The sequence below is a fragment of the Dendrobates tinctorius genome, unplaced genomic scaffold, assembly GCF_039654945.1.
Source record: "Dendrobates tinctorius isolate UK_male_01 unplaced genomic scaffold, ASM3965494v1 ptg000293l, whole genome shotgun sequence".
In the NCBI taxonomy this organism is placed as follows: Eukaryota; Metazoa; Chordata; class Amphibia; order Anura; family Dendrobatidae; genus Dendrobates; species Dendrobates tinctorius.
The window spans coordinates 11,003,342-11,019,458 of NW_027361960.1; the positions used below are offsets into that span (position 1 = coordinate 11,003,342).

General features: G+C 42.9%; 1 protein-coding gene across 2 annotated transcripts in view; it reads left to right on the forward strand.

The window, feature by feature from the left end:
- The window catches only part of COG2 (component of oligomeric golgi complex 2), a 159,107-nt gene extending 143,459 nt beyond the window's left edge, over window positions 1-15,648 (forward strand). The window contains exons 17-18 of one of the 2 annotated variants that reach the window (XM_073560121.1): window positions 11,631-11,808; window positions 14,782-15,648. In XM_073560121.1, the coding sequence (XP_073416222.1) occupies window positions 11,631-11,808; window positions 14,782-14,877 (274 nt within the window). In that variant the 3' untranslated portion in view covers window positions 14,878-15,648. Of the gene's footprint in view, window positions 1-11,630; window positions 11,809-14,781 lie in introns of those variants that run through there. The other variant, XR_012226896.1, reaches the window with a different exon arrangement.
- The last annotated feature ends 469 nt before the right edge of the window (window positions 15,649-16,117 follow it).

Consider the following 16,117-nt stretch of genomic DNA (forward strand, 5'->3'; position numbering starts at 1 on the left):
TTGAATTTTGGAGACGCAACCTTCATAGGAATATTCTTTGAAGACAACCAAACCATATCACCCACTTTAAACCGGGGACCAATGGTGCTATCCCAGTTGGAAAACCGTTGGGCTTTTTCCTGAGAGTGGGACAACTTATCCACCACTTGGTCCTGACCAACTCCACTACCTTCAGTAATAACCAGAGGGAGGCCAGAAAGCAAATTCACAGCACTACCCCTTCTTCTAAAGGCCCCATTACATTTAACGATGCAACAGCGATCCCGACCACAATATGACCCGGTCAGGATCGCTGGTGCATCGCTAAATGGTCGCTAGTGAGCTGCCAAACAGGCAGATCTCACTAGCGATGCAGCGGCGGTCGTACTCACCTGTCAGACGCGGCGAGGGTGACCATCTTCCGCCTGCGTCCAAGGCTCGCTCATCGGCACCAGCAGGAAGCCGACGATGAGAAATGGACCAGGCCGATCTTGCGCGATAGCCAGCGGGGGAGCCAGTCGGTGGTATCACATGTAGCAATATCGCTAGTGATATCGCTGCTGCGTCACAAAATCGGTGATGCTTTAGCGATATCGCTATGTGTAAAGGGCCCTAAAGACACGTAGATGTAAACAAACTCAACAGGGCCTTTTCAGATTTTCTAAGGAGAGGACGAAGATGTAGAATAAGCAAACGCACAATGATGTTCCCAAGGGAGGAGGGGGGATAGCACTACCTAACATTAGAGGGTATAATTTGGCTTGTATCGCTAGACACATTCTTGACTGGTTAAGACATACAAACGCTCGGACTATGCATTGGAGGCCGAATGATGTAAGCCATGGGATCTCACAGTGATTTTGCACTCCTCAAGTGCGGCACTGGACTTGACGGTGAGAAACTCAGTGATTTTTCCCGACACTAGGGGCGCCTGGAAAGCCATAAGATGCAAATTGGGAATGTCATGTAAGATATCTAAATACTTGACACCTTGGGGACACCCTTACTTTCGACAGGGAAAGGACAATGCCTTGTTTAAGATCTGGAGCAAGAATGGAATTAGAACTATGGGGGATCTGATGCAGACCTAAGAACGTAGATGGATGACTGCATACAAGATTTTTGACAAATGAAGACTTGATTCATCCCATGTCCTGCAATATGCACAAATGCGACATCACATGTTTACTAAATTACATGACATACACAAAGAATGTCACTCTTCAGAATTAGACAACCTCCTAACCAGTCACACATCCGACGTAAACATCTCAACCATTTACCTGATCATGAGACGGACCCTACTACCATCAGGTCCACAAGAATTGTTCAAGAGCTGGGAGACTAGATTACAAGACGCAGAGGTGGGGGAGTCAATCTTGTCTGGGTGGAATGAGTTGTGCAAAGATGTGCATAATGAAAAATGGGCTTCAACCTACCAGTCACGCAAGCTCACCAAGACAGGCGGCAGGATTGCTCAAAATGCGATCCTCCCAAGACAGACATGTTTCATGGGCTTTGGGAGTGTAACCACATATACGCTCACTGGGATTAGATAAAGAACTGGGCAAATGGTCTGATGAACACTCATTTCCCACTGGACAAAATGCTAAGATGACTGATCTAGGATTGACTAAGTCGAACACTCAACTATTACACACAGTTGCAATCTTGTACATTTCATTTTAAGACAGTGTTTAGATAGGGGAGCCCCTTGTCTCCGACAGTTGTTGACAGAATTGAAGAGGGTAATGACATTAGAGAAAACAGAAGCAGAAAATGACAAAGACAATAGGACAACGAAATTCGTCACAAAGTGGAAAGACTATGTTATACAACAATTCTCTAGAGATGACATATATAGGCTGGTTTCACCTTTCCGCAATACAGCGTGGCATAATTTAGAAGACCTGCGAGGCACGCTGGGAGGCTTAAGGTTGAGGGATGAACCACACTAATGAGATGGTAGATGGGGAAGTGGATGGAGAGCAACATTGCGATATGTACTGATTATCGATTTGGAAAGCATCATTTGATTGAATTAGAGGGAAGGGGGGAGGGAGTTATGTTATTCTGGTCTATGACTAAAGTTACACGTGGTACCGTCATTTGTATACCAAGTTGACATGTGAGGACCTTTCCTGAGGTGTACCACTACTGTTGGATTTATGTGTTTCCTGCATGTTGGCGAAAACCCAATAAAAAGAATTTCTAAAAAAATATATATATTGAACACTATGACCCTTGAGGTCCCTTGCAACACTAACATTCTATGATTCTATGACATATTTTCATCTTTTACATTTTAAAAATTGCTGAAAGGAAAATGGGCTGATGCAAAAGTTTGGCTATCCTGCATGGTTAGTACCTAGTAGCACCCATTTTTCTAAATATCACAGCTTGTAAACGCTTTTTGTAGCCAGCCATGAGTCTTTCAATTCTTGTTGGATGGATTTTCATCCTTTCTTCCTTGGAAAATTCTTCCAATTCTGTGAGATTCCATATACAATCATACAAAACAGAACAAGTTGGCCGGTCAAGACCAGGCAAATCAGAAAGGCACACAGCCGGTTGGCATTTCTAAACACAATGTGTAGTGATTCCATAACAACTGATACACATCTAACAAGATCCTATTGAGGCTGATGGCTGGTTACCCCATAATTTATCAAAATAGTTACTTCTATCATTTTTTAGGTATACCCCTTTTTCCAAAGATATGAGGGACTCAGCTTAATAAATGCTCTGCCTGTCGGGGGAGTTGCAGAAGTTCAGTGTTTATCAATCCGTTTTCTAGCCATGTAAAGTAATCGAGCTATGGCAAGTTTCCCAGTCTCAACAGTACACCATTCATTTACATATCCCAGTATGCAGGTTAGAGGATTACTAGTCACCACACACCCATTGACTGATTCTATATGGCCCAAAACTGCTCCCCAATATGAGTACAGACTCGAGCATGACCATAACATGTTATATTCCTGCTTCCTCTTGGGCGTTCCTCGGGCATCCTGAATCATTTTTAAGACCTATTTTGAACATCATTTCAGGTGATCTGTATACTCTGTGAATGACATAATAACTTTTTATAAGGCGCCAACATATTACACAGCGCATTACAGTTTGAACACATTATCATTTCTGTCCCTGATGGGGCTCACAATCTAAATTCTCTATTAGTATGTCTTTGGAACATAGACTTAGATCTGCGAGAGTTGTTTGGACTCACTAAGCGAAAGATTGCGAATGTATTCCAGCACTGAAGCCCACTCATCTGTAATAACACCAATATCTGTCTCCCATTTCTGTTTAACCCACAGAGGGAATTTCTTAACCCCTTTACTCCTAAGGGTGGTGTGCATGTTAATGACCAGGCCAATTTTTACAATTCTGACCACTGTCACTTTATGAGGAAATAACTCTATAACACTTCCATGGATCCTGGTGATTGACATTCTTTTCTCGTGACATATTGTACTTCTTGTTTGTGGTAAAATTTCATTCAAATAAATTGCGTTTATTTGTGAAAAAAAATGGAAATTTGGCAAAAATTTTGCAATTTTCCAGCTTTGCATTTTTATCCCCTTAAATCACAGAGATATGGCACACAAAAAACTTGATAAGTAACATTTCCCACATGTTTACTTTACATCAGCACAATTTTGAACCAAAATTTTTTTTTTGTTAGCAAGTTATAAGGGTTAAAAGTTGACCAGCGATTTCTCATTTTTACAACACCATTTTTTTTTTTTTTTAGAGACCACATCACATTTGAAGTCACTTTGAGGGGTCTATATGATAGAAAATACAGTACAGTGACAGTACTCAAAACCACATTCAAGAAGTTTATTAATCCTTCAGGTGCTTCACAGGAATGTTTTGAATGTTTAAAAAGAAATGAACATTTAACTTTTTTTCGCAAAAAAATTACTTCAGGTCCAGGTTTTTTATTTTACCAAGGGTAACAGGGGAAATTGGACTCAAAAGGTTATTGTGCAATTTATCCTGAGTACGCTGATACCTGATATGTGGGTGGGAACCACTGTTTCGGCGCATGGCAGAGCTCAGAAGGGAAGGATCGCCGTTTGACTTTTTCAACACAAAATTGGCTGGAATTGAGCTTGGACGCCATGTCATGTATGGAGAGCCCCTGATGTGCCTAAACAGTAGAAACTCCCCACAAGTGACCCTATTTTGAAAACTAGACCCCCCCCAAGGAACTTATCTAGATATATGGTGAGAACTTTGAACCCCCAAGGGCTTCACAGAAGTTTATAACATACAGCCATACAATTAAAAAATCATATTTTTCCACAAAAATGATCTTTTCACCCCCAATTTTTATTTTCCCAAGGGAAACAGGACCCCAAAAGTTATTGTGCAATTTGTCCTGAGTACGTTATTGTGCAATTTGTCCTGAGTACGCTGATACCCCATATGTGGGGGTAAACCACTGGGCGCATGGCAGAGCTCGGACGGGAATGAGCGCCGTTTGACTTTTTCAACACAGAATTGGCTTGACGCCATATCGCATTTGGAGAGCCCCTGATGTGCCTAAACAGTGGAAACCCCACACAAATGACCCCATTTTGGAAACTAGACCCCCCCCCAAGAAACTTATTTAGATGTGTGGTGAGCATTTTATACCCCCAAGTGCTTCACAGAAATTTATAACGCCCAGGTGTGAAAATAAAAAAATCGTATTATTTTAAACACGATCTTTTAGTCCCCAATTTTTTTTTATTTTCCCAAGGGTGACAGGAGAAAAAAGTTGTCCAAATTGTCCTGAGTACGCTGATACCCCATATGTGGGAGAAAACTACTGTATGGGCACACGTCGGGGCTCGGAAGGGAAGTAGTGATGTTAATTACTTTGGCCCAGTGTGGGACATCACTATATAGTGTCAGATCGCTGATCTGGCACTTTGCAGTGCACTGTTAGGCTAGTTTCACACTAGCGTTTTTGAGCGCAGCGACAGCCTGCGCACGGCCGCCGCTAAGCCCCGCCCCCTGCCGCGCCTCCGCCGGTAGCTCCGCCTACCGGCGCATGATGCTGCATGCGCCCTGCATCCCCTATCTTTATCACTGGGGGCGCAGGCCGTGCGGCGGCGCATGCGCCTTTTTGACGGTGCGCCGGCGCAACCAAACTGCAGCAGGTTGCGTTTGGCGCAGGTCAGCGCACCGTCAAAAGGACGCATGCGCCGCCAAACGCATACTGCGCACGGCCTGCGCCCCCAGTGATAAAGATAGGGGACGCAGGGCGCATGCAGCGTCATGCGCCGGTAGGTGGAGCTACCGGAGGAGGCGCGGCAGGGGGCGGGGCTTAGCGGCGGCCGTGCACAGGCCGTCGCTGCGCTCAAAAACGCTAGTGTGAAACTAGCCTTAGATCAGCGATCTGACAGGCACTGCAGGAGGCTTTCTCAGCGCTTGCTTTCAGCAGGCACTGAGAAAGCCGCCTTCCTGCAGGACCCCGAAGGCCCCCCGTGGCCAAATTTGATCCGGGGGCCTGCAGGAAGGAGGCCCTCGGAACAACGCCAGCACATCGCGTTGTTCAGAGGGGCTCAGGGAAGCACGCAGGGAGCCCCCTCCCTCCGCGATTCTTCCCTATGCCCCCGGTACACCTTCGATCATGTTTGATTGCAGTGTGCCAGGGGCAGTCCGTGACCGCTCCTGGCACATAGTGCCGGATGTCAGCTGTGATAATCAGCTGACACCCGGCCACGAGCAGCTGCGCTCCCCCCGTGAGCGCAGCTGATTGCGTATGACGTACTATTCCGTCCATGGGACTTAAGTCCCAGGTCACATGGACGGAATAGTACGCCCAATGTAAGAAATTAAGGAAGACAAAGAGAAGGTCATTATAAACACTGGATATTACCCCCTTTGTGGCTCTCTCTGAGCAAATAGTGTCCAATACCACATCTCTGAGTTTTAACAGCTTTCACTGTACATTGGGCGCTATAGGCGTGTTTGAGTTGAAAGTATTGAAAGAAGCAACTATCGGGTAGATGGAACTCTTTTTTGTAGACAGTCCAAGGATTTCAGCGCCTCATTCTTGCAGTTCCCGAACTCAGTTAGTTTAGCAAATTCTGAGAGTCTTTACTCCAAATAGGTGTGTACATTAATAAGTGTTCGATCCCTTTTATTTGTTTGATTTTAAGCCAAACCTTGGAAACTAACTCCAATGTAGAGTATACTGAGAGACCCCCAAAATTGCCTGCCTCTAAACTTTCCACAAGGGGCCCCTGTCCCACAGTGTTTTGAATAACTTTACAGACCGAACTGCCTGTGTCACTTTCTTTCCATCCCTTCATATGTTGGCATTGAGCCGTCAGAAAATATAACCATGCATTGGGCAGTGCCAGGCCACCGTTGTATTTTGGTCTCTGTAAAGTTTCTAGTCTTATTCTGGACTGCTCTTTACGCCAGATCAAATCTCTGAAAAGTGTGTTTATCTTATGGAATCTAGATAGCGAGAGCCAAATGGGAGCATTATGTAGAATATATAAAATCTGAGCCATCAACACCATCTTAATAAGATTTAACCAGCCCAATGCAGAGAGTTGGAGTTTACACCATGCCGTTATTTTGCACTTAATTTTGTCTAGAAGAGGCAGTAGGTTCTGTTTTTCATAATCTCTAAGAGGGTACGATATTACCAACCCCAAGTATTTGAACTGGGAAACCACCTCTATTTGAGTATGCTGAATGTCTGAACGGTCTACCGGGCAATCTAAGGGGATTAGTACAGATTTATCCCAGTTATTAGTCAGACCTGACAACCGCCCAAACTGTTTGAGTATATCCATTAGACTATTCAGGGATCTACCATAGTCTTCCAGAAATAGCAGAAGGTCATCCGCATACAGTGCAATCATCTCTTCTATATTCCCATACTGAAATCCTCTAACTTCAAAAGAATTCCTCACTACTGCCGCTAAGGGTTCTGCAATGGCAAACAATAGGGACAGAGGACACCCCTGTCTTGTGCCTCTATATAATGTGAAACTTTGAGACAGCTCACTGTTTGCTTTGATTTTAGCTGTAGGGGAGGAGTATAGCCACTGCACCCATGATATAAATATGGGTTTGAACCCCATTTTCTTCACCACCTTCCAGAGAAAGTTCCACTCTACGCTATCGAAAGCCTTTACTGCATCCAACGACAGCACCACTCTATGCCCAATATTATCCGCTGGGAGCTGCACATTCAAAAAGAGGCGGCGTAAATTAATAGCTGTGGATTTGTTGGCCATAAAGCCAGTTTGTTCTGGATGTATCACTTTAAACATAATTCCTGACAGCCTATTAGCTAATATCTACGGTCAATAAAGAAATGGGTCTATATGACTCAGGGAGCTGAGGATCTTTCCCTTTTTAGGGATTATAGTAATGTTTGCCTCTCTCATGGATGGTGGAAAATGAACTTACTGCAAAAGAGTGGTTGTATAGCTTTAACAAATTTGGAGGTAATACCTTGTTAAAATGTTTATACAACACAAGGAGGCCATTTACGCCTGGAGCTTTACCACCCAGCATAGAAGGTAGAGCATTTTCTAGTTCCTTCAATGACAGGGATCTGTCCAGAACCCTCCTCTCATCTTCAGACAATGTGGGCAACCTGGCCATTTCTAAGAAATTAGAAATTTCTCCTTCCGGAGGCCTTACCTTTGAAGAGTATAGTATCTCATAAAATGAAAGCAGAACCTCCAGAATCTCTCCCTTTAGACTCTGCCCAATCTCCATTTTGAGAGCGAAGCTTATAAATATAGAACAAATCAATTTGTGCTGCAGTAACAAGAGATAGTAAGTGCCCTACTCTTTCACCTTCTTCAAAAAAAGTGATTCCCAGAAAGGCTCTATTCCTCTTCCACTTTTTGCAATTACGTCCATGTAGCCAGGGACTGGGCTGTTTTAAGCTAACTTTGAGCATCAGGTATAGGATCATCCATCACGTTAACTTCAGCCTGCCTGAGTTCTTAAATACTGCCTAATCTGCTTTTTTTAGTTTTCATTTTGCTCCTAGTTATTTCTCTAATAAATATCCCTTTCAAGTAGGCCTTCATAAGAGAAAACAAGGGCGGGGGCGCAGACATAGGGCTTCACCTGGTATAAATCAATTAAAATATAAAAGTACTCTGGAGTACTCACCCTTTATGGGTTGTGTTCAGACACAACCACTCTCAACGTTTTTTTGCAGTCATATAGCTGCTGCAGAGCTCGTGCAGGTGGACAGCGTCCACTAGGTATCATAAGTTGAGGATCCAAGAAAAGCACTTCTGAGCATCCGCGCTGCTTTAGTGATAAGAATTCTTCAGAAATCCATATAAATCTTTCAAGTTCTTTATTATATGTACTACAGAAACTACGCGTTTCGAGGTGACAAACCGCACCTCTTCAGGTTACAGTACAGAGTTGTCCTCTGTACTGTAACCTGAAGAAGAGGTGCGGTTTGTCACCTCGAAACGCGTAGTTTCTGTAGTACATATAATAAAGAACTTGAAAGATTTATATGGATTTCTGAAGAATTCTTATCACTAAAGCAGCGCGGATGCTCAGAAGTGCTTTTCTTGGATCCTCAACTTATGAAAGTAGGCCTTCATAGAATCCCAGAGCGTTGGAATAGATACTGTTCCATTAATAATTTGGGAAAACTGAGGTTAGCAGCCACTTTTTCTACATTTACGATTTGTAGTCAGAACTGACTTAATTTCCAGAGCCTAGGGGAGTTTGTGCCCACTTTGAGTGAAACCCGAACAGGACTGTGATCCGAGATAACGCTAGGCAGATATTGAATATTTCCCACCAGGCGATCCATAGTCATATTCCCCAGTGCCAAATCTGTACATAACAAGGAATTGTGTTGTTGAATAACACGAGTATAGATAGGTTTCAGGAAATCTATTTCTCCATAAATCTACCAGCGCAACCCAAAAGGTGTTATGTTCCCTAAGGTGTTATGTTCCCTTTTTTTCTAATGAGGTCAGGTTTCCTTTTACCCCAATGGGAGTCTATAATGTTGTTAACATCCCCAATAATCAAGAGCAGAGTTCCCTGATTAGACGCAGATAAAGCTAATATTTTTTGCATAACCTTACCAGAATATGGAGGCGGGATGTAGATGGAAACGATGGAGATTACTGTATCAATTATCTTACAGGTTAAATATACAATCTATATCTATTTTAATTAGGTTACATGGTAAAGAAGCGTGAACCATTTCCCAGAGGAGCATCGCGGCTTTGTCTCCTCATCTCAACATGCTTAGCATGTCATTCTCCACAAGGAGAAATGATACTTCTTGGATATCGGTTAGACGCCTCTCTCACAGCCAAACCAGATCTCACACTTTGCACTGACGAGGGGCAGTATCCCCAAATCACAGTGTCTGCAAATTGACTCTGGCTTGGCTTTTATCCTAAGTCATGTAACAAGGCTCGTTAAAGGGTCGACATTGACTTTTAGGATTGCTACTTCTAATAGGTGGCACTAGAGTTCTAGTCCTCTTCCTCTCTGAAGAGACAATTTGCATAATTACCATTATAGATACTCCCTTTGTATATGAAGAGAATATGGAGTGGTAACTCGCCTTCATCCATCTCTTCTTTATAGTATAAAGCCTCTCTTTTGGGAGGTGTGTTTCTTGCAAACATACTATAGAGGGATTTTGTGATTGAATATATTGAAGGATCGCTGCTCGTTTTGACCCATCTGAAAGACCCCTGACGTTCCAGCTTATAATCTCAATTGGTTTAGACATTATTGCTAGGATCATAAATTGTACTTAGGATCTTGTTGTAAATGCCATTGCATTATACCTTTACTATGCCAGTACTTCAAGGACTCATACTGTGATTGTCCCCCCAAATATAACAAGTAACCTTCCCTCTCCCCAAACAGTGGAGTATTGTTTTCCTCTCTTGCCCTGAGAGTACAGTAGGCGAGAGTACTCCTGGTGCAGTTAGCAGGACAGGAGACATTTACACAGTTGGAGCTGATGTAAACGTGCTACTATTACATCTATCTCTGCATATATTTCAGTATATGGTACCATGCCAACCTAAGTCAAGTAGTAAGGAGGGAAAAGAAAAACCATTATAATAACTTCAAGTCTGGTAGCTACCCCATCTGGAGTATCTACTATTTAAAACCACCACTCTCTTAACTATTCAGCAGCTTCATGTGGCATCATGACGTACCATATTTTTCGGGCTATAAGATGCACTTTTTTCTCAAAAAATTTTGGGGTGAATTGGAGGTCCGTCTTATAGTCGGAATACACTTAAAAAATACTGTGGTGGCGGTTCGACGCTGCAGGGCGATGCAGCCTCCCCCTTCCCAGGCTGGTGCAGTGGGACTCGGCTGTCATTTTGTGAAAGCCTGGAGGCCCTCACAGATCCATTGCTGTGATGCGATGGCCGCCTGGGGTGCCATTCAGATCTCGGCAACAAGAGCTCGGGAGATGAGCTCTTGCGACGAGATCTCATTGCCGAGATGTGAATCTGAGTATGCGCCACCCTCGGCGGCCATTTTCCTGGAGGCCACTGCATCGCAGCAATGGATCTGTGAGGGCCTTCGGACTTTCACCAAGTGCCGCCGGAGCCCTGCCGCTCCAAAGAGCACACGAACCTATCGCAAAATACTGGCGGAACCACCGGGAATCTCAGAGCACCAACCTGGGATGGGATTTACTGGAGGCCACCGCACCAGCCTGGACCACCGGAAAAAAACCCTGTCACCTTGCCCCCCCCTTCCCCCCCGGTAAGCTGAATCCGGACTGCAAGACGGACCCCCATGTGGCACCTTTTTTTCCCCCCCTATTTTCCTTCTGAAAATTTGGGGTGCATCTTATGGTCCGAGAAATACGGTTTTTGTCTTTCGTATTGATCTAGCCACTTCATGGCCTGTTCTGGACCTGGAAGAAAATGGGTGGTGTCTTTCAGAGCAACCAATTGCAGACGAGCTGGATACATCATGGAATATGACAATCCTAAGTTCCTCAGCCGTCTTTTAACCTCTGAGAATTTCATCCTTTGTTTTTGGACCTCAATGGAGTAATCTGGAAAGGTCAAGATCTTATGTCCATTAATAGAGATCTTTCGGCCAGCCAGGTTTCCGTACTGCCCACCGCATTGTATTCTTTGGCTGACATAAGTCTCCAGTTCATTCATTTTATTTGCAAGACTTCTTGCATTTGCCAGCAGACATTTAATATTAGCATATTTATTTCTCCTGCTCACTTTCCTATGTTCCTAGCATGTCCCATCCCCCTAAATCCTGATTTGACCTTTACTGTCTCGCTTTCTGTCTACTTCGATCTGTCCCCTTTTTGGCACATCTACCCTCCCTTCCCCCAGATCCTAGTTTAAAATCTCCATCTGTCTGACCATTTTTTCTCTAAGCACTGCAGCCCGTCCCTTTCATTGAGCCTGTAGCCGACAGAGAAGTCGGCCCAGTTCTCCATAAGAAAATCTACAATATTTTGGTTCTACTTGAAAGAAAACTTTTAGTTAACTCTGTCTACCAGCCCCCCAAAAAGTGTTGGCTTTATAGTATTTGCATATTTTTCACACACATTGGTTGGTTGTACATTCTGCCTTCTGTTTTGATATTATTGTATTACCTTAAAATGAATCACTTGTGCCCTACAGGTATTACGAGACTGTGTCTGATGTTCTCAGTTCTGTTAAGAAAATGGAGGAAAGTCTGAAAAGACTCAAACAAGCACGGAAAACAGCAATGTCCAGTAATACTACTAATGGTGGGATCAGCGATGACAACAAAATCCGGCTACAGTTAGTTCTTGACGTGGAATATTTTGCTAATCAGGTATGCAAATTATATTTTACATCAGTTCCTTAAAGTACATTGAATCAAATTTTCAAAAAACTAAATCTGGTCTCTTATATTTCTACATTTGTTTTTCTTAATGCCATGTGAAACGGCAGTGTAAAGGCACTACAGAGAGCTCTGCCATGTTCAGCGACAGTTTGCGAAGGGGACAAACATAGCTGCTCCCTCTATGGGGGACCTGGAACAGCCATACATTATATGGTAACCCGGTAATGGAGGTTTTCAGGCTTAAGATGCTAATCACTATATGCGAGAAAAAGGTCATCAGTATCAGGTTGGTGGAGGCCGGATGTGAATAGAGATAGAAGAGCGCCGCTTTGTTAACAGTGTACAGGCCATTCCTGAGTATTGCAGTTCAGATTCTATTCACTTCAGTAGGAGCTAAGCCTCACATCTGGAGAAGCGGGACCCTTTTGTGTTGCTGTCAATAGAGAGCTCGTCATTTATGTGCAGCTTTTTCCATTCACTTTTATGGGAATTGCAAAAGTAGCTTGTTTGATCCTTTTTGTTTGAGTGCTGCTCCCCCCATCATCTGTTTTCTCCTAGCCCCGATGTCAGTGGCTGCTGTGGTTATACTATACTTGGTAATGGCTGTGCCTTGTGTTTCAGTTCTGTTCCACTGAGATAGGAAAGCGCTGCAATACTAGGCACAGCTGCAAAAGTACAAAGCTGTGCCTGGAAAACCATAAGATGACACAAAAACAAAGAATAGTTGGGAATCGTATTCGTTTTTATCTCTGCAGTCTCATCTATTGATTTGGGCAGAAAAATGCTATTGTTTAAGCAGGTTCCAGAATATTGTTGTTAAAATAGGACCAGCCACGTCCTACATTTTGTGTGCGTGTGTTTATCTGCACAGTACACTGGTAATCGAGCTGTCTGCTGTAAAACATACCTCACCTCACTAATCTAACTATTCCCTTTTCGCTCTTCCATGCACACCAGTACAAGCGCTTTATATCCATGCTTGTACATATGCTGGCTGGTGACCGGTTCATGCAGCGTTATCTGGATGCCTTCTTTATTACACTGATGGCTGGACATTACATGACAAGCACTTCTTTATTTTTATCTTTTATGGTACCCTAGTTCCGCATAGATTGTAGACCTGTGAGCAGGGCCCGCACTCCTCTTAGTATGTTTGTATTATGTGTTACTCAGTAATGTCTTATCTGGTTTGTACAAGTAGCCTCTGAATTGTAAAGTGCTGCAGAATATGTTGACGCTAAAGAAAAACTTCTATGCTACAGGTTTTTTTTTCGCACAATAACTTTCAGTCAAAGTGGAAATTCACTTTTTGCTTTTTGTGCAACAATATATAAGCTATAAATTATTGTCCTTTTATATTAATAGGATATATCTGGTCTGTATTCTGTCTGCGAGTTCTGTTGCCAGCACAGATAGGACACAGACAAAAAATACACTTGCCTTGATCAAGCTCTAAGGCTGAGTTCACACGTGGCGTTTTTTTCACGTTTCCGCGGCGGTTTTAACCGCGCAATTTTGCCGCGAAAACGCGAAAAATAAGCATCCCATGCATTCCTATGGGATTCCGCAATGCTGTGCTAATGCTGCGGCTTTTACCGCGGCGGAGTCGCTTCGCGGTAAAAACCGCAGCATGCTCATTAATTTGCGGAATCGCGGCGATCCCGCACCCATAGGAATGCATTGTTCCGCTTACTTTCCGCATGTGGCTGTGCACACCATGCGGAAAGTAAGCAGAACATTTGCGGATGGTACCCACGGTCCGGAGGAGAGGAGACTGTCCTCCGGGCTTTGGGTACCATATCCCTGTAAAAAATAGAATTTAAAAATAAAAAATATTGTTATTCTCACCCTCCGTCGTCCCGCGCAGCCTTCCTGCTTCTCTTCACGCTCTCGTTCCCAGTAGTCCTTTGCGAAAATGCCCGCGATGGCGTCCGTTCTCGCGGGATCGCGAAGTCTCGCGGTCATTCGCACGACGTCATCGCGAATCACCGCGAGACGTCGCAATCCCGCGAGAACTGACGTCATCGCGGGCATTTTCGCAAAGGATTACTGGGAACGGATGCGCGGGACATCGGAGGGTAAGAATAACACTATTTTTTATTTTTTTTTTACATTCTATCTTTTACTATTGATGCTGCATAGGCGGCCTCAGTAGTAAAAAGTTGGTCACACTTGTCAAACACTATGTTTGACGAGTGTGACCAACCTGTCAATCAGTTCTCCAAGCGATGCTACAGATCGCTTGGAGAACGCTAGCATTTTGCAAGCTAAATACGCTTGCAAAATGCTAGTTTTTCCGCGGGAAAATCGCGGGAATTTAAAATGCGATTTTCCCGCGTACTGGAATTCCGGAATTCTCGCAGTAATTTCCGCGAGAGTTCCGGTACGTGTGCACTTAGCCTAAGAGCTCATTCATATGTCAGTCTTTGTCCATGGGTGCCATTATTGTTTTTCACTGATTGCACACTGACACATTATATTCTAGGGGCAGCACACGTCTGCTGATGGCATAAAGAAATTTGGTCTAACTTCTGAACAAAGTGAATGGGTAATAAAAAAAAAAAAAAAAAAAAGCAAACTGATGTCTTAATTGCATCTGTTTGCTGCCGTTTTTCACTGTTTGACTTAAAAGGATGTGACATTTCCATCATCTTTTTTTTCTTGCATCTGGAAAAAACTGATTAAAACTAACGGTAATAACTGCAGATGGGCTAAACACTGATGAAAATCTGATCTAGCTTACTGCTGAAAAGCTATCCCACTTTTTACAGTCAAGAAAAAAATTTGACGGGTGAATTTGGCCCAACTTTTAAACTATCAGCATTTTGCACCTAAGAACATAAACATTGACAAAAAGTCAAATGTCTACTACTTAAGCACAAACCATTATGGTATACGTTATTGCATTACTTTGTAACCTTTGCTCCAGTTAACTACAGTATTGTATTCTTTCCTTTTTAGATTCAGAATTTTGGACTGTCTACAGATGATTTTGAAAGCTTTGCTGCTCTTATCGAGTTAGTTCAAGTTGCTAGAGAGCAAATCGTAGTGGAATAAAGTAATAATTTGAATGAACAATTAAAGGGATCTATTGTACATATTCTTGTTATCTGATGCTTGACAAGTTTTCTACTTTGTCTTGTGTTTCTGATTACAAAACTAATGTGATTAAAGTTTTCAAATTAATTAGAGGTTGCCCATTACTCAAACAACCCCTTCTCAATTACCATATTCTTCCTTGGTTTTGTAATAATAGCTATAACCGCCTATGGTGCAGACGCCGTTCCAGCGATTTTGGCGACTGTTCTCCCGGGTTCGTGTAACAATGTCAAGCAAGTCCTGCAGCCAGTCGGCGACCGCTTCACTTCCTTTGGACAAAACTGACATCCAGAGGAAATTGGAGCTGCTGCGAAGATTTCCCCTGGATGTCAATTCCTCCTGATGTCAAAGACGTGAGAGTGAAGACTGCAGTTGCTGATTGCCTGCAGGGCTTGTGTAACATAAGAACATCACGCAAGCCCTTGAAGAGCAGGTGCCCACACAGTCAGTATAACTGTTTTCATTGTACATAAAGAAAATATGGTGATTGAGAAGTGGTTGTCCAAAAAGTGGCCAGCCTCTTTAATTTAGAACTCCTTTTGTAGTCATGGCAAAAATGTACCAAATTATTAGACTTGTAAAGTACATGTTTTTTTCTGTACAGAAATGTTAGTTTTATTGCACTCATAAAAGAATATTTACTGAATGTAATGGATCAGGGATGATCTGTTCTGTATATGGAGTATAGTTTTCAGCAATAATAAAAGTATAGCTGTTGCATGAAAAGCTGTTTCCATAGTCTGAGACCTTGATTATATATAGTCAACTCTCTAAAGTAAAAATCAGTAGAGGGTATGTTGCTCACCAGAAAGTCCTTTGACCTGACTGATCCATGCAAATAAGGAACACAGCCACCTGTCGACTGGGTGCATAAATATATCCAAAGAGAAAAAAGGGAAATGCTGGATCCATGAATTAAAAATATCCTTGTTTTTATTTGAAGGCTCTTGCCGAAACGCATCAACCAATTACTGACTACCCTGATGTGATTTTTTTAAAATGATTTTCAAATAAAAACAAGGATATTTTTAATTCAAGGATCCAGTATTACCTTTTTTTTCTCTTTGGATATAGTCAACTCTCTGCCAGGAACCAGAGGGCTAGGGGTGCTTTTAATCTTGGGATTGTTATAAATTCCTGCAGTCAGACATTTATTACAGATGAACATGTAATATTGGTCTTGAAACCATTTTGGTTT